The sequence below is a fragment of the Ctenocephalides felis genome, unplaced genomic scaffold (assembly GCF_003426905.1).
Source record: "Ctenocephalides felis isolate EL2017-DRISC unplaced genomic scaffold, ASM342690v1 CF-g0.4_SCAFFOLD_03571, whole genome shotgun sequence".
Classification (NCBI taxonomy): Eukaryota; Metazoa; Arthropoda; class Insecta; order Siphonaptera; family Pulicidae; genus Ctenocephalides; species Ctenocephalides felis.
Genome location: NW_020539725.1, coordinates 63,385,979 through 63,404,822, shown reverse-complemented (window position 1 = coordinate 63,404,822; position 18,844 = coordinate 63,385,979). Strand labels below are relative to the sequence as shown.

General features: G+C 30.8%; 1 protein-coding gene across 1 annotated transcript in view; it reads right to left on the bottom strand.

The window, feature by feature from the left end:
- Positions 1–7,269: 7,269 nt before the first annotated feature.
- LOC113386879 (glutamate-gated chloride channel) overlaps positions 7,270–18,844 on the bottom strand; it is a 42,843-nt gene continuing 31,268 nt past the window's right edge. Inside the window, exons 4-7 of the mRNA XM_026624636.1 lie at positions 15,447–15,581; positions 14,328–14,480; positions 11,356–11,627; positions 7,270–7,755 (exon numbers count right to left, since the gene is read on the bottom strand). Of these exons, the coding sequence (XP_026480421.1) occupies positions 7,519–7,755; positions 11,356–11,627; positions 14,328–14,480; positions 15,447–15,581 (797 nt within the window). The 3' untranslated portion in view covers positions 7,270–7,518. The remainder of the gene's footprint in view (positions 7,756–11,355; positions 11,628–14,327; positions 14,481–15,446; positions 15,582–18,844) is intronic.

Genomic DNA, 18,844 nt, shown 5'->3' with positions numbered 1-18,844 from the left:
GAATTGAGATTTTAAAGTCGAAAAATAGACTGAAACACACTGAATACTGTCAAATGTTACTGTCCATGATTGATAAAAATTGTGGGTTAAAAAATAGGTTTTTACCGAGTTTTTATGTTATCTTGAGCTTCTTTAGACTTTCTTTTTCCTCTTCCAGGGCTGTCAGTAGAGTTCCTTGGTCATTTCTCAGGTTTAAATTTATTTTGCTAGTCAGTAGAGTCCTTTAACTTCTTTGATCGTTAGTAGAGTCGTCTGTCTTCAAGATACAATAATCAGTCAGTAGAGTCATCTTCAAGATAGTAGAGTCCTTTTTTTGATTTTCTTATCTTTATAGGACTTTTCTTTTCATGTTCCAGATTGATAATGATTTGCTCATCAGTAGAGTCCATTGTTCATTGTTGACATTGAAATTTAATTTGCTTGTCAGTAGAGCCCCTTTTTTGCTATCTCATCTTTCCTGAACTTTCTTCTTCATCTTCCACGTTAATAACAATTTGCTCATCAGTAGAGTCCCTTGTTCATTTTTTTAGTTTAAAATTTAATTGGCTCATCAGTGGAGTCCTCTCTCTTCTTTCGTCCACATACAGTTTGCTCGTCAGTAGAGTCCCTTTTACATTTTGTCATCATTACTAAACTTTCTTCTTAATCTTGCATGTTTATAATAATTTGCTCGTCAGTAGAGTCCTTTGTTAATTTTTTGGATCAAAATTTAGTTATCTTGTCAGTAGAGTCTATTTTTTTCTTTGATCGTCAGTAGAGTCCCTTTTTATATTCTCATCTTTATTCGAAGTTCTTTTTCATCTTGTTATTTTTTTGATTGAAATCCAATTTGCTCGTCAGTAGAGTCTTTTTGCCCTCACTTTAAACTTTAATTTGCTCGTAAGTAGAGTCCCTTGTTCATTTTTTTTGTTTGAAAGTTAATTTACTCGGCAGTAGAGTCCTATTGCTCCTTTGCTCGTCAGTAGAGTCCCTTTTTTAGTATCTCATCTTTATTGGACTTAGTATTGAACGTAGTAGAGTCCTCTCTTCTTTCGTTGACAAAAGTTGGCCCGTCAGTAGAGTCCTCTTTTTTTCTTCGTCGACATATAGTTGGCTCGTTAGTATAGTACCTTGTTAATTTTTTTAGTTTGTAATTTAATTTGCTCGTCAGTAGAGTCTTCTTTTTTTCTTTGCTTGTCAGTTCTGTTTATTTTCTCCTATCAAAATTCAATTTGAACGTCAGTTCTCCTTCTTTTTTGCTCGTCAGTAGAGTCCCTTTTTAATCTTCTTGCCTAAAAGTTACAGTCCACTAGAATCTTGTGTTTTCTCATCTCAATTTGCTTATCTGCAAAATCCCATTTTTATGTCAGTAGAATCCTTTTTCTCTTCAAAAGATTCATACTATTTGGAGGTTAGTTGACAGTTAAAATTCACCTTAGGCTCATAAATCTTCCTAAAACAAACTAAAAAAACTGAAACCCCCATTTAAAGTTTCAATTATTCCATTTTATATCATCAATTGTACTACAAATCCATTAAATTTACATAAGATCCATCTTATCAACAATATTACAAAGTATATCATCATCATCATCATATGTATATAAACCTGTATTTCACATTAAAAACTATTACAATATATAATATAATAACACAAATAAATAAATTAACAATAATTAACGTAACGTTTCATCGATTTAATATAATATTTATAAAAATCTGGTAAACGAAGAAAATTCGAGTTATGGGGCCAATTCTGTGATAACATAAGACAAAACAATCTTATGCTTGTTTCTTGTTAGTGAAAATGGGAAAAATTTATTTGCTGTGCGATCAGGCGTATTTTGCATATAAACAAGGAAGAATTTTATGATAACAGAATTCTAGATGGCGCACTTATTTCTTTATGTTTGTATGTAAAATACGCCTGATCGCACAGCAAACAGATAGACACAATGTTAACCCTATGTTATCGCAGAATTGGCCCCTGATGAATTTTATTTTATTTTATATAATACATATATTTACTACAAAGTTTTCAACGTTTTGAAATCATCTAACATTTTTTGTCTTAAGTGTTATTAGAAAAGATTTGCATAATGTTATAATTCATATAATTTTGTTAACTAATTAAATAAATAACTAATAATCGTAAAACATTATGCAAACATTTTTTTAAATTAGTCTTAATTTTAAATTCACATTGATGGTGATCAACACGTTTGTGGTGCTTAATTATATATAAATATATATATATATATATATATATATATATATATATATATATATGTATCTTTTATATACTAAATATTACAAATTGAAATTTAATTCGTATTTAATACAGTCCGCTGCCACCATTTTTTTAAAATAATTACAAAAAAACTTACCGCTGCTTTTTTGCTGCTGTCAATTGACTTCAAAATTCCTTCATCAATAATTTCAGATCCATAAAAATCTTCACTAAAAATTATAATAATTTTCTTATCATATAAATCTGTCCAAATATTTTTTTCTTACTAATGGGTCTATTCTTGGATAAGGTCAGACATGTTTTATGCTATATGGCAACACTATGGGATAACATTAACCAGTTTATAATAACTCTAATAGGCGTGAAGTTGTACTAATGTTATTTGTGTTATTTGGGGGTTAGTTTTAAGAAGTTGACAGTATGAGTTGAAATTTAATTTGTCTTCTTTATTTTCATTTAGAGATTCATTAGACCTTCTTGGTCGTCAGTAGAGTCTCCTGTTAATTTTTCAGGTTGAAATTGTAATTTGATCGTCAGTAGAGTCCTGAAGAGAATTTTCATTCTCAGTCGAGATTGGGTTTGTTAGTCAGTAGAGTCCCCTTTTACACATCATGTTGATTATCTATCCTGTTTCTTCTTCAGTAGAGTCCTTTTTCACTCTTGTGTCAACAAGATTAATTTAGCTCGCTAGTCGAAGCCTTTTTTTAAATTTAGTTTGCTCGTCAGTAGAGTCCCTTGTTCATTTTTTAGTTTGAAACCTAATTTGCTCGTCAGTAGAGTCCCTTTTTACCATCTCATCTTTATTAGACTTTTTTGTTTTCATTTTTCATATTTTGAATAATTTGGTCGTCAGTAGAGTCCCTTGTTAACTTTTTTAATGGAAATTTAATTTGGTCGTCAGTAGAGTCCCTTGTTCATTTTTTAGATTAAAATCTAATTTGCTTATCAGTGGAGTCCCTTATTAATTTTTCAGAATAAAATTTTATTTGGTCGTCAGTAGAGTCCTCTGACTTCTTTGGCCAAAATACAGTTTGCTTGTCAGTAGAGTCCCTTTTTTATTTCATATCTTGTTAAACTTTCGTTTTTATGTTTCATTTTGCTTATAATAATTTGCTCGTCCCTCGTTATTTTTGAGATTGAAATTTCATTTGATCGTCATTAGAGTCTTCTTTTTTCGCTCGTCAGTAGAGTCCTATTGTTACTTAACATCTAATTTGAAATTCCTTGTCAGTTCTTTTCTGTTTCTCTTTATGAAATTCAATTTGCTCGTCAGTAGAGTCCCCTTTTCTACGTTACTTTAAAATTTAATTTGTCCGTCAGTAGATTCGTCCTTTTTGTAATTTTTTTGGATCGAATTTTAATTTGCTCGTTAGTAGAGTCCTCTTCTTTGGTCGAAATACAGTTTGCCTGTCAATAGAGTCCCTTTTTGATTTTTCATCTATATTAGACCTTTTTTTCTAATTTCAAGTTTTTAATAATTTGCTTGTCAGTGGAGTACCTTTTTAATCCCCTTGCCTAGAATTCACAGTACAGTAGAGTCTTGTGTTTTCTCATCTCAGTTTGCTTGTCCTCATTTTTCATAATTTGTTTGTCAGGAGAGTTCTTTTTGTTTATATGTTGACAGTATCACAAATGTAAATAAATGGGGCAATTCTGCCTCATAACATATTGTTGTCAAGGCAACTGTAAAAATGTCTATCTCTTTGCCGTGCGATCAGGCGTATTTTACATATAAACAAGCAAGGAAGAATCTTATGATAACATAATCTTCAAACATTCTTCCTTACTTGTTTATATGTAAAATACGCCTGATCGCACGGCAAATAGATATACATTCACAATTTTTACAGACTAATTTATGAGGCCAGGAAAAGCTTTATTTACATAATTTATCAAAAAAATAAATAAACAAGTGCACCGAAAATAGCAAAAATATTCAACACACTCTTATCTTTGCAATATTATCCAAGAATAAGCCCATAAATAATCTTATCTTATCTCAATCTCATCTTTATCTTATCCTTATAAGATTTTGTTTTTGATTCACATACAACCATATACTATTTATATACTAACACGATATAAGTTGATAACATTTATCATTAATTTATAATATAATTGTTATCTGTTTTATATTATTTTTTATATTTTTATATATGGGGTTCATGTAGTTTTTTTTTCTCTTTAAAATTACGTATTCAATGTTTTGAGTTGTTAATTGATCACGTCGATTCTTATAATTTATAATTACAGATAAAATTTAAGACGATTATATACAAACAATTAAAAACCTTTTGATAATAATTCAAAAAAAATATTCATACTAAAATGAATTTAATTCCTGTAAAATCAAACAATTTGTATTTCAACTTTGGCAATACTTAATTGTTTTTCAACTGTGGCAATACTGATTGTAATTTGATAGAGAAATCCAAAATTTCGTTAAATTTAATAAAAAAATAGAATTTTAATAGATAAATAAATAAATTTTGAATAAATTAATACCAAATAAATATTATATATTAAAAATTCGTACTTCGTCCTATTTCAACTCTGGCAATACTAATATTTTTTAATTTGTAACTAATTTTAATTTCAATGTATAATTTTAATAATTATTTTTACCATTTGCATAAAATCGTCTTTAAAAGTCTTATAGGCTTCGCTCAAGATAAAATTTCTGATATTTTAATTCAAAATTTGTGAAATTTTTATTTAATCCAATTAATAAAATTAAATTGCAAACGTATTAATATATTATTCGTACCTTAAGCGAGCCCTTTGGCAACAAGAATTCCACACAAAACACTAATTAACTAATTAATTATAATAAAAAAATAACAATTTATCATTATTTCCTCTAAACAACGCTCGTACTTTTACGAACTTACTTTTAGTTCGCCTCGGGGATTAAATTTCACATATGGCAACACTAGGGGGTCGTAATTTAACTATGGCAACACGCTCGACCTTATCTAAAAACCCCAAAAACTGGCAATTTCTCAAAAAAATGATGAAATAAAATGCGATTTAGCATAACAAGAGCTGAATTGATATTTATTATTAACAAAAATTTCATTCTAACCTCAAAAACTGTCAAGTCTTCACCCTGAACTCATAAATAATAAAAATTTTCGATGGCTTTTTGCTCTTTAATTTTATCCCGTCAAAAAAGAATTAAGAATAAATTTATTTAATTTTTTAGAATAAATATAATATAATAAATTATCAAGAATTTTTTTATCTTAAACTAAAAAACTGTCAATCAGGTTGAAATTTAACTTGCTCGTCAGTAGAGTCCTTTTTGTTCTTTTGTTGACATACAGTTTGTTCGTCAGTAGAGTCCTGTTTTTACTATCTCATTTTCTTATTAGACTTTCTTTTTCTTCTTTCATATTTTTTAATAATTTGCTCGTCAGTAGAGTCTCTTTCTAGTTTTTTTTAGATTAAAATTTAATTTGCTCGTTAGTAGAGTCCTCTTTGTTCTTTGATCGTCAGAATTATTAAAAATAATTAAATTTAAAAAAAAAATATCAAGAACAATTATACCTTAACCTAAAAACTCAATTTTCTCATCAATATAGGTAGTGCAAAATAATATTGCTATGCTATAAATAAATTCACATCTAGAACTCCTCGCTCGTTAATTTTATCCACGCAAAAATTAACAAAAAATCAAATGCTCTTAATAAAATTCCAACCTTAACCTAAAAAACTGTCAATTTTCCTTGCAACAATAGATAGTCCTAAAGAGTGTTGCCACGTTATAAATTTGTATGGGTAACAATAACCATTGAACCGATTGTGCCGCACAACAGACTAATGTTATGGCAAGGCTATGTTACCATACATTATGCTACTGAATCATACTGAATACTGTCAAAATGTCATGTATTTGCTGTGCATTCGGGCGTTTTACACATAAACTTCGACGTCACTCGTATGTTATGAACACGAATCAGAAAGACCCTGTTATCTAACATCGTTCTTGTGACATTTGCGCGTTTTCTAGGTTAGATTTTCTATCTGATAATATCAAGACAAAATGTCGTTGCTAAAAAAATATCAACAAAAAGGATAACTGAGTCCCTTTTTAATTTGATTTTAGTTTTGCTCGTCAATAGAGTCCCTTTTTGCTTTAATTTTATAAGAAATTGCTCGTCAGTAGAGTCCCTTGTTTATTTTTTAGTGTAAAATTTAATTTGCTCGTCAGTAGAGTCCTCTTTTGGTTCTTTGGTCGACATGCAGTAGTGTCCTTTTTTTACTATCTCATTTTTATTGGACATTTTTTTCATCTTTCACGTTTATAATAATCTGCTCGTCAGTAGAATCCCTTGGTAATATTTCACATTGAAATTTAATTTACACGTCAGTAGAGTCCTCTTTGTTCTTTGGTCGACATACAGTTTGCTCGTCAGTAGAGTCCCTTTTCAAAGATTGAAAATAATTTTTACTGGACCTTCTTTTCCACGTACTGGGTTGATAATAATTTGCTCGTCAGAGTTGCTTGTTAATTTCTTGTTAAATTGAGTTTGCTCGTCAGTAGAGTTCTCTTTCTTCTTTCGTCGACATAAAGTTTGCTTGTCAATAGAGTCCCTTTTTAATTCCCTCAATTTTACTGGATCTTCTTTTCCTAAAACTAGGTTAATAATAATTTGCTCGTCAGTAGAGTCCCTTTCTAAAATAGTTTTTAGTTTGAAATTTAATTTGTCGTCAGTAGAGTCCTTTTTGTTCTTTGATTGACGTATAGTTTGCTCGTTAGTAGAGCCCCTCTTTTATTTTCTCATCTTTACTTGACATTTTTCTCATCTTTCACGTTTAATAATAATTTGCTCGTCAGTAGAGTCCCTTTCTAGATTGTTGAATTAAAATTTAATTTGCTCGTCAGTAAGGTCCTTTATAATTTTTTTTTGTTTTAAAATTTAAATTGCTTGTCAGTAGAGTCCTTTTTTCCCATTCTTTATTTTTAATTTTAAGTTTGCTTGTCAGTAGGGTCCCTTTTTTCTCATTCTTTATTTTTAATTTTAAGTTTGCTCGTCAGTAGAGTCCCTTTTTCTCATTCATTATCAGTAGAGTTCCTTCATTCTTCAATTTTAATTTGATTATTCGAGAGGTATACACCTGATTGCACAACAACCACATTTAGAACAACTTTGTATTGAAAGTTCTTCATAACATAGGTCTATTATGCGGCCGAATCGGTGCATTAATATCCCCCCACCACCAAATTCAGATAGTAAAAAAAAGTGTTGCCACATTATAAATACCCATAAATCCTCTTTCATCCTTTAATTCTCCTCCGCCTCGTCCCTGAACAAGTAGGTCGACCAATAGACCAGATTGAATAGGGCGAACACCAGCGGGAAAGTGATTCTTGATATGACGTCGATGCGTTTCGACCTCGTCGGGAATTTGCTTATCCAGCTCCTGCAGCAGTTCGGCCTGGACGCCGGCTGCATGTGTATCTCGCACTGGCGAACCTTATCCAGACCTACGGCGTCGACGGAGTGGCGTACCAGAGGCTTCTGGAACAATCAGGAGGAATGTAGTAATTGGATAAAGATATCGAAAAGTTCGTTAAATTTAATAAAAAAAAGAGAATTTTAATATATAAATAAATAAATTTTAAATAATTTAAAATAAAATAAATATATATTAATAATTCTTCACTTCGTCGTATTTCAACTCTGGCAATACTAATTTTTGATGATTGCAAATTCGACAGAGATATCGAAAATTTTATTAAACTTAATAACAAATGGAATTTTAATATATAATTAAATAAATTTTGAATAAATTAGGATAAAATAAATATTATATATAATGTTGTCAAATATCTCCCTTCCGCCTTTTGGTATTATAAACCAAGAGCAAAAAAGCGGAAGGGAGATATTTGACAACCTATTAAGGAAATAATATACATCTAGTAGTGCAGTAATATAAATATAAATACAAACTAGTGGTGTATGGCATCGTGCCTTAAGACAAATTGCTGGAACTTCCAGTACCGTAATGAAATATTCGAGAAATTTCAAACGTTTTCAAATATATTATTACAAATACTGTAAAACTTTCATTATTTTTGCTATCTTGTTACATCTGAACAAATCAAATGTCAATCATAATTAATTTATCTCCCGAACATTAACAATCGTCATTTCATTTCGATTTCATTTTCAAAAAAATAGTTGGTTGCCTAATTTGCACAAAATTGAAAAAGTGCTCCCGTATAGTCACAGTCTAAACGCATTTGCAAATAATTCTGTGCGACATTTTCACTTATACTGTGCTTAGCTTGGCGCCATTTTCGTATTTTTTAATAGTTTTCATAAAGTTGAAAAAGTGCTCCCGTACAGTCACAGTCTAAACGCATTTGCAAACAATTCTGTGCGACATTTTCACGTTTTTCAATTAAGTTTTCACAAAATTGGAAAAGTGCTTCCGTACAGTCACAGTCTAAACGCATTCGCAAATAATTCTGTGCGACGTTTTCACTTATACTGCTTAGCTTGGCGGCATTTTCACATTTTTCAATTAGTTTACACAAAATTGGAAAAGTGCACCAGTACATAAACAGTCTAAGCGCACTTGGGTAAACATTTGTACCAGTGTGGCGCTTAGACTGTGCTTAGCCCTGGATAATTTTTTGAATTTTTAATCCAAAATTACAAAAAATTTATGGAAAATAAAAAAGATGTTTATCCTCATTTTTTACCTCATTAAATTATTTTTTATCCTCAAAAGCAATTGTTTTGTCAATACAATCAGAAAGTTTTTTAGATAATTCAAATTAGAAGCTTAGTTTTCGCAAAAACTGCCATTTTCGGAAATGGCGGGACCTGTTTTTGCCAAAAACTAATCACCACTTCTCCCAATCATCACAAATTGAATGCTTTTTAGATCATTCAAATCGCTTTAGTTTTTAATTTGCTTGTTAGTAGAATCCTTTTTTCTTTAATTTTTAGTTTGCTCGACAGTGGAGTCCCCTTTTCTTTCATTTTTCATTTGACAATTTTTAATTTTATTTTCAGTATGCTCGTCAGTAGAGTCGTTTTTTTATTTTGCTCGCCAGTAAAGTTCTTTTTTTTGCGTTTTTAATTTGATCATCAATATAGTCCATTTTTTATATTAATTTTAGTTTTTGCTCGTCAGTAGAGTCCCTTTTACCTTTTATTTTTAATTTTGCTCGTCAGTAGAGTCCCTTTCACCTTTTATTTTTAATTTTGCTCGTCAGTAGAGTCCCTTTCACCTTTTATTTTTAATTTTGCTCGTCAGTAGAGTCCCTTTCACCTTTTATTTTTAATTTTGCTCGTCAGTAGAGTCCCCTTTTCTTTAATTTTTAGTTTGATCATCAGTAGAGTCCCTTTTTCTTTCAATTTTCAGTTTGGTCGTTAGTAAAGTCTCTTTTCCTGTAATTTTCAGTTTGCTCGTTAGTAGAGTCCCTTATTCTTTCAATTCTTAGTTTGCTCGTCAGTAGAGTCTCTATTTATTTTATTTTTAGTATGCTCGTCATTACAGTCCCCTTTTTTTCATTTTTGATTTGGTCATCAGTAGAGTCTATTCTTCTTTTGTTTTTAATATGCTCGTCAGTAAGGTCCCTTTTTCATTAATTTTGGTTTGGTCGTCTTTAATTTGATCATCAGTAGAGTCCTATTTTTTCATTTCTAATTTGATCATATATAGTCTATTTTTAATTTTATTTTGTAATTTTGGATTAAAAATTGAAAAAATTACCCACGCTAAGCACAGTCTAAGCGTCACTCTGGTACAAATGTTTACCCATGCGCGTTTAGACTGTTTATGTACTGGAGCACTTTTCCAATTTTGTGAAAACTATTTAAAAATGTGAAAATGCCGCCAAGCTAAGCGCAGTACAAGTGAAAATGTCGCACAGAATTATTTGCAAATGCGTTTAGACTGTGACTATATGGGAGCACTTTTTCAATTTTGTGCAAAATAGGCAACAATTTTTTTTTGAAATTGAATTCGAAATGCAATGACGAACGATTGTTAATGTTCTGGAGATAAATTGATTGATTTATGATTTACATTTGAATTGAACTTCTTAGGTTGGCGATGTATAAATTAGTAAAATAGAATTTTATTTTTGAAGTAAAACTTCTTAAGTCGCGATGTGATATAGAGTCTGTTTTGATTAAACGTAAAAGAGACAACAGTATATAGTGAGAAAATCAGAGAGAGAGAGATATAAAACACTAGTGCGAAAAAGAGCAACATATACCTGACAGTGCATAGTGACAGAGTAAGATACATGAGTATGATGTGTTACCTCCAAAATTTAGCAACTACCTTTTTAAATGTAAATTTTTGATAAAAGGACAAGAGATACCAATTTTTGTTGTTAATAGAAATTGTAGATAATTTAATTGGCTATAAATTTGCTGAATATTGCAAAATGGTGGGACATTTCGTTTTGAAGTTATAAATAGTTAAATAAAAATCGAGCTGGTCCAAAAGTGTGAAGCAAGATATACTATGCAAACTCCAAAATTTAACAACAACCTGTTTCATTGCAAATTTTGGGTAAAAGGATATGAGATACAACATTTTGTTATTGACAAAAGTTGTAGATAATTTAATTGGCTAAAAATTTGCTGGATATTGAAAAACAATCGGGCAATTTGTTTAGAAGTTATAAACAAATAAAAATCGAACCGGTCCAAAAATATAAAAACGAGATATATTAAAATGTAGCCTCCTCAATTTAACAACAATCATTTTAGTTCTTATAAATGCCGCCAAGCTAAGCACAGTACAAGTGAAGATGTCGAACAGAATTATTTGCAAATGCGTTTAGACTTTGACTGTACGGGAGCACTTTTTTAATTTTGTGTAAATTAGGCAACTATTTTTTTTTTTGAAATTGAATTCGAAATGAAATGACGAGATAAATTGATTCATGATTTATGATTTACATAATTTGATTTGCTCAGATATAACAAAATAGCAAGAATAATGAAAGTTACAGTATTTGTAATAATACGTTTAAAATTTCTCGAATATCTCATTACGGTACGGGGGAAGTTCCAGCAATTTGCCTTAAGGCACGATGCCATACACCACTAGTTCCTCTCTGCACTATTAGTTGTTATTATTACACTCACCATAGCGAAGGTACCATCAGTGCCGTCCATCAGGTCAGAAGCGGCGTCCAGGCTGGCTGCCTGTTCAAGTTCCCTGCGCTTTTTCTTCATGTTCTCCCTGTGCATATCGGATCTGGAGGCGTAGTTGACGAGGGCGAATTCGAGCAAAGCCCCGAAGACGAACGTGAGGCAGACTCCGGTCCAGACGTCGATGGCTTTTGTGTAGGACACTGGCGGTAAGGAGGCGTTTATGCCCGACGTCTGGGTGGCCATGGTGAGGAGAGTGGTCACACCTGGTGAAGGAAAATTATGGAAATAATAAAAACCAAGGCATAAGTTCGGTATTGGGTAATGAAGAAAACCGGTCAATTCTGCCTCATAAAATAGCATTTTCATGGCAATGCTTATACTTGTACTTGTTAGTGAAACATATGTAAAATAGTGCCTGATCGCACTAGCATTAGATATGGTTGCCATGACAATGTTATTTTATGAGTCAGAATTGCCCGGAAAGTTTTAGAAAGACATCGACATAAAGTGTAGACTAAACAGGCAAAAATACGTAAGAAAAAGGGCAGTAGTATAAAATTATCGACATAAAGTGAAGACAGTACATGTATCGACATAAAGAATAAAATCGTTAATAATATAATAGTGACAATAAAGAAAACTATAGACACAAGGTACAGATTAATAAACAATATTAACAAAAAGTAACGATACTAGGAAAATCGAGTTCCTTTAAGTCCCAATTTATTTTGATTATAGTTTGCTCGTCAGTAGAGTCCTTTTTTAATTTTTAAATTACTCGTCTGTAGAGTCCCCTTTTCTCTCATTTTTAATTTCATCATCAGTAGAGTCTATTTTTCTTTTATTTTTAATTTTGTTCGTCAGTAGAGTCCCTTTTTCTTTCATTTCTAGTTCCATCTTCAGTTGAGTCTGTCTTTAATTTTATTTTTAGTTTACTTCTCAGTAGAATTCCTTTATTTCTTTTATTGTTAGTTTTGCTAGTCAGCAGAGTCCCTTTTTTCATTTTTAATTTGATCATCAGTAGAGTCCAATTTCGATATTACTTTTAGTTTGCTCGGAGGTTGAACCGTTTTTTTAATTTATAGTTTGCTCGTCAGTAGAGTCCTTTTTTCCTTTAATTTTTAGATTGCCCGTCAGTGGAGTCCCTTTTTCCTTAAATTTCTAGTTTTGCTCGTCAGTAGAGTCCTTTTCCCTTTAACTTTGTAGTTTGGTCGTCTGTATAGTCCTTTTTTCATTTTTAATTTAATCACTGGTAGAGTCCATTTCAATTTTTTTTAGAATGCTCGTCAGTAGAGTTCTTTTTTCCTTTAACTTTTAGTTTGCTCATCAGTAGAGTCCCTTTTCTTTCATTTTTAATTTGATCGTCAGTAGAGTACTTTTTTATTAATTTTTAATTTGGCTGTCAGTTGAGTCTCTTTAAATTTAATTTTTGGTTTGCTAGTAGAGTTCCTTTTATCTTTAATTTTTAGTTTGCTCGTCAGTAGAGTCCATTTTTGATTATATTTTTAATTTTGCTCGTCAGTAGAGCCCACTTCTAATTTTATTTTTAGTATGCACGTCAGTAGAGTCCCTTTTTTCTTCAATTTGTAGTATGGTCATCAGTTTAGTCTCTTTTTAATTATATTTTTACATTGCTCGTCAGTACAGTCCTTTTTTCATTCAATTTTAATTTGGTCATCAGTAGAGTCCATTTTTAATTAAATTTTTAGTTTTTCTCGTCATTAGAGTCTCTTTTTCTTTAATTTTTAGTATGCTCGTCAGTAGCATCCCTTTTTTCTTTAATTAAATTACTCGTCGGTTGAATACCTCTTTTATCATTTTTAATTTAATCATCAGTAGAGTCTCTTTTTAATTTTATTTTTAGTTTACTTGTCAGTATAGTCCCTTTTTTTTAATATCCAAGCTTGCTCGTCAGCAGAGACCCTTTTTTTAAATTTTTAATTTGCTCGTCAGTAGAGTTCCTTTTACTTTTATTTTTAGTTTTGCTTGTCAGTAGAGTCCCTTTCACCTTTTATTTTTAATCTTGCTTGTCAGTAGAGTCTCTTTTTCTTTAATTTTTAATTTGATCATCAGTAGAGTCCCTTTTTCTTTCAGTAGAGTCTTTTTTTTATTAATTTTTAGTTTGGTCGTCAGTAGAATTCCTTTTACCTTTCATTTTTAGATTGCTCGTCAGTAGAGTCCATTTTTAATTTTATCTTCAATTTTTTTTAATCTGATTGTCAGTAGAGTCTATTTTTCCTCTAATTTTAAGATTGCTCGTCAGTAGAGTCCCTTTTTTTAATTTCTAGTTCGCTCGTCAGTAGAGTCTCTTTTTTAAATTTTTAGTATGCTCGTCAGTTGAGTTTCTTTAAATTTTATTTTTAGTATGCTCGTCAGTAGAGTCCTTTTTTCTTTCATTCTTAATTTGCTTGTCAGTAGAGTCCCTTTTTCTTTAATTTTCAGTTTGCTCGTCAGAAGAGTTCCTTTTTCTTCCATTCTTAATTTGATCATCACCTCTTTTTTTAATTTTAGAGAGATTTTCTCCCCTTTCCTATTAACTTTTAGTATGCTTGTCAGTAGACTCCATTTCTATTTCATTTTTAATTTGCTCGTCAGTAGAGTCCCTTTATACTTTAATTTTAAATTTTGCTCGTTAGTAGAGTCCCTTTTCCCATTAATATTCAGTTTGCTCGTCAGTAGAGTCTCTTTTTCTTTCATTACAGGAAGAAAGTATCGATTTTAAAATTTATGGTTGCATGATACTGTACAAAGTATCGACAAACAGAATAGATTTTAATAAAATAATAGGCGAAAAATATCAATACACAGTGACAAAAACATATCGAAACAAAGTATAAGTAAGGGACTGGTGCATCGATTTTGTAAAGTAACAAAAGCATTGTTTCTACAACGTATCGACTTTCTGAAGTGACACAGAGTTTTGTATATGCAAAGTATCGATACCACGTAAATAACAATCTTACCTAGTGATACTCTGGCCGGAACCGCTCCCTGGTCCAACCAGAACGACACCCAGGAAACTATCACCAACATGCAGCAAGGAATGTAGATCTGGATCAGGTAGTACGAGAACTCTCGTTTAAAGAGCAGGTCGACCTTCAGGCAACTGTACTCACCTGAGAAAAAAATTTAATCAATGTAGTTCTAGCATTATGCCTTACAAATATCTATTTATTTATTTATTTATTCATAAGCAAGCCGTAATCAATAATAATAGATATAATTTCAAGCTCTTGTCAAGCTTATTCATAATTAATATTAAAAGGATATTAATTTTATAATAATCATAATAGCTGCACGAATTCCGCTTCTGAATAAAAAGAGCTGAAAAAAAGCATTCGAACATTAAATACAATGTTCATCATCAAGTTCATCATATCAAAGTCTATTTGGCCACCAGTCAAGCTCAAAATTTTTGCACAAGGTTGAAAGTTATACTGATTTAAAACCGTAAAAAATTTAAATTAATAAAATAGCAATAAAAAAAATAAAAAATATATGGTTGTACATGCGATCAAATGGTCAGACTACATAGATAAAGGATAAGGATTATGCAAGAAAATAGTTATTGAAATCAAATTGAGAAAATTCAGTAATGTCATAAAAAGCTAATTCTTTAAAAAGTTTAACTAGGGAAGCATGAAATTTTTTGCTGTATAAATTTCGGATATTGAGTGGAAGTTTATTCATAAGCTGAATACCTAGACCGTCGATCGTATTGAAAAATCTGGCTAATTTATATGTGCACGTCTTAATAAGTTTGTGCCTAGTGTTGTAGTTTGAGGAGGACGAAGCCATATCAAAAAGTTTCGAATTGTTTTTGATGAAAGTTAATGTCACCAGCAGAAAAATGCATGGGACAGTTAGAATATTGTATTTTTAAATATGGGTCTGCAGGAGGCTTTACTGGGCAAGGAAAAAATTATTCGAATAGCTCTTTTCTGAAGCTTAAATATTTTAATTAGTTCGGATGAGAAACCCCAGAATTGAATGCCGTATGAAACGTGAGAATAAAAGTTGCTATAATAAACTGAAAGTAAGCAATTTAAACCAAATTTGGGTTTTAGGGTGCACGCACTTACCGGTATTGGTTTTGCTGTTACAATAATCCGTCAAGAACTTCTCCAACGTAAATCTGGGCAAATGTAGGTTCTTGACAACCTGCACCGGATCACCTTCCTTCCACAAAAACACCAGATCGTTTGTGGTCCAACCATCTAAAACATACGTACATCAATATATATATATATATATATATATATATATATGTATATATATATATATAATATATATAATATATATATATATATATTAGGGTGGTCCTTAAAATAGTCATTTTCGAATTTCCTTGCTCCCAGGGGCTCAAATGGTTCCAAATTGATAAAAACAATTGTCTGAAAGTTTTAGCTCTTAATATTAACGTTTAGATAGAGCGCAATTCAATCAAAGTTTGTATGAAAAAGAGCATGGAAAAATTTTTGAAAATTAAAAAAAAATGTTTTAAGTAAACTTAGCGACAAATGATGAGTTTATTCATTCATTGTTCGCTAAATTACATTTAAAAAACATTTTAAAATTTTTGAAAATTTTTCATGCTATTTCCATAAAAAATTTGATTGAATTGCGCTCTATCTAAACGTTAATATTAAGAGCTAAAATTTTCAGAGAATTGTTTTTATCTATTTGGAACCATTTGAGCCCCTGGGAGCAAGGAAATTCGAAAATGACCATTTTAAGGACCACCCTAAGATATATACACTAGCTGACCCGGCAAACGTTGTTTTGCTATGGCGAGGCACAAAGGTTCAATTTGACTTTGACAAATATTAATTATATTATAATAATCAAACCAATTATATCACAACAAATAACACATTTCAAACAAACAATTATCTGACTACGTTCAGTAAAACTGCCAGCTACTTCATCATTGTAGAAACGTGCTTTTTTATGTCTTTCAAAAATTTGTTATCTAGACCTTTTTTCTTACAATGTCTTATTTTAATTTTAAAGGTATTTTACAAAATTACACTTTTAACTAATGCTGAAAAACTACCAAAGGAAGAAAATACTTTTATTATGGATTTTCAAAGATCACCGTTTATCTCCCGAAAGCAAAGTCAAGAGAATCGAGGTTATTGCTGGTTATACATCTTTTTCCCTCTACTTTCAAATATCTTTGTTAAACAATAGTTAACTTAATGCTTTTTGAAACATCGGTGGTGGACCTTTTTAACCTAGGACCTTCATATATCTTCGACTATCTATTCTTCGATAAATTCTGGAAAATTATAACTGGGAAAATGTTATTCGACAAAATGTCCATTTGATCGATATCAAATTTAGGTTCTAAGTTTAAATAATGAGTATATAATTATACAAATGAGATCTTTCAGAGCACCGTGTTTGAAAAAAATATGGCAAAAAGTGCATTTTCATATTAGCATTTCAAAAAAGTTGATATTTTGAGTTTCTAGTAACACTTGCGATCCGTTCAATAACGTTTTTGTGTATAAATAAAAGTACAAATGAAACTTCTTACTACAATTAAATAATATTCACGTAAAGCATCCTATTAAACATAATTGAACATCATCTGTTAAAAATGTTTGACATTTGACGTATTTGTCACCATCCATTGTTTTACTTAAATTACGCTTCTACAAAAATTTTCAAATAAAAAATGTAAAGTTTTCTATGCGCGAATTTTTCAAGACTAAGACTGGCCAAATCGGTTTAGCCGTTTTCGCGTTTTTGCGGATCATTTGATCGAAAGCAGAACTTAATGAAACATTTACAACAACATAAAAACAATTCAAAAAATCCGAGACAATTTAAAACTATGATTGCGGAGCAAATTTATACTTTGAAACAGAATATGGACTTTTCTAACCCGATTGTACTACAATTCGAACAAAATTTATTCAAACGAAGAAATATAGAAGGATCTTTTTTTTAACTATTTGCAGATAGATTAGATAGTATTTCCAAATTTATCACAAAGCAATAAAAACGACGCGCAAAGGATTCGCAATTCGTTCCACACATGTGTAGAATCTTGGTAAAAAACATTTTTTAAAAAGTCCTTCCTCCATTATATCTTCAACCAGTCTACGAACAACACACTATCCAATTGTAATTTTTTAAATTAGTATTTTTTTGTGAAAATATTGTGTCAACGCGTCTTTCCCAACCCTGGTATAATTATAATATTTTATTATCTCCATGCAGGATAGCGACAATAAACCCCTTCATTGATACGCATCCTGTCGCAAAATCAGTAATCCATTTTTCCTAGAATTTTTATCACCTGTCCCTAGCTATATGATCCTACCATCCTTATATTTCCAAGAAATTCGCACTACCTGTGTCCAGTTTAAATTCTCCGTATCATGCAATTTATCAACCAATACCTGATCGATTGATAAATGTAATAACCACTGATTGGTTCCAAATTTGTAATGGGGTGTCCTTAATTCCACAAAATGGGCCAATCAGAAGAATATATAAAATTATAAAATCTACATAATTTAGTATCAACCTAAATTTCACATAGCTAAGATCAGTCGTAAATTAACACTCAAATCCAAAACATCTAATTCAAACCTCAACTATCTAATCATCTATAAGTCTTATATTTCAAATACACAATAATCAAACAGTTATTCAACATCTTTTATTTTTATTCAAACGGTCTGATATAGCCAACAACTAAATATATCTGGTCCTTCGGCAAAGTGCAAGTGTTCAATAGAGTTCGGCAGCATCCAGATAGATCACGAACTTATTAAACACTTGGAACCTATCTCAACAAATACTTTTTTGGCCATTCAAACCGAAAGGTCATTTTACTAAACATATTGTGTAATTACAAGTTTAATGTTTATAATACATAGTGTAGTGCATTACCATATCCTAATACCGTGGATTATTAAAATCTTCCAATTTAACACTAAGATTAACTAATTGTAAGTACTATTTACTCTTTTTATTTTTTATTTTCACTCCGATTCAATTGTTCTAGTTTTTAATTTTATTTTTAGTTTCCACTGAATGAAGGCTAGAATTATAGCCGAAACGTATGGATTTAAAATAAATTTTTGAAAGAAATTTGTTTTTTTATTGATGTTATGTCCGATTATTAGACTTTGTTAATACATATGCCAACATCAAATTCAGAATCATACAATATATATAATATATATATATATATATATATATATATATATACTCTACAAAAAATCTATTTCTCTACTTACAACTGGCCATCCGGAGCGAGCACACCTGCCTATCGAGTGGATACAGTTTCAGATTCATAGGACACGCCAAAGTAAGCGATATCCTGATGCTGTATAGTACGGAACCGTATGGAAAAATACGAATGTAGACGTTCGGCATGATGATGTTGTGAAAGTGGCCCTCCTTTTCATTCGCAAAGAACAAATCGGGCATCCATACGCGACTCGCTTCGGTCAGTGTT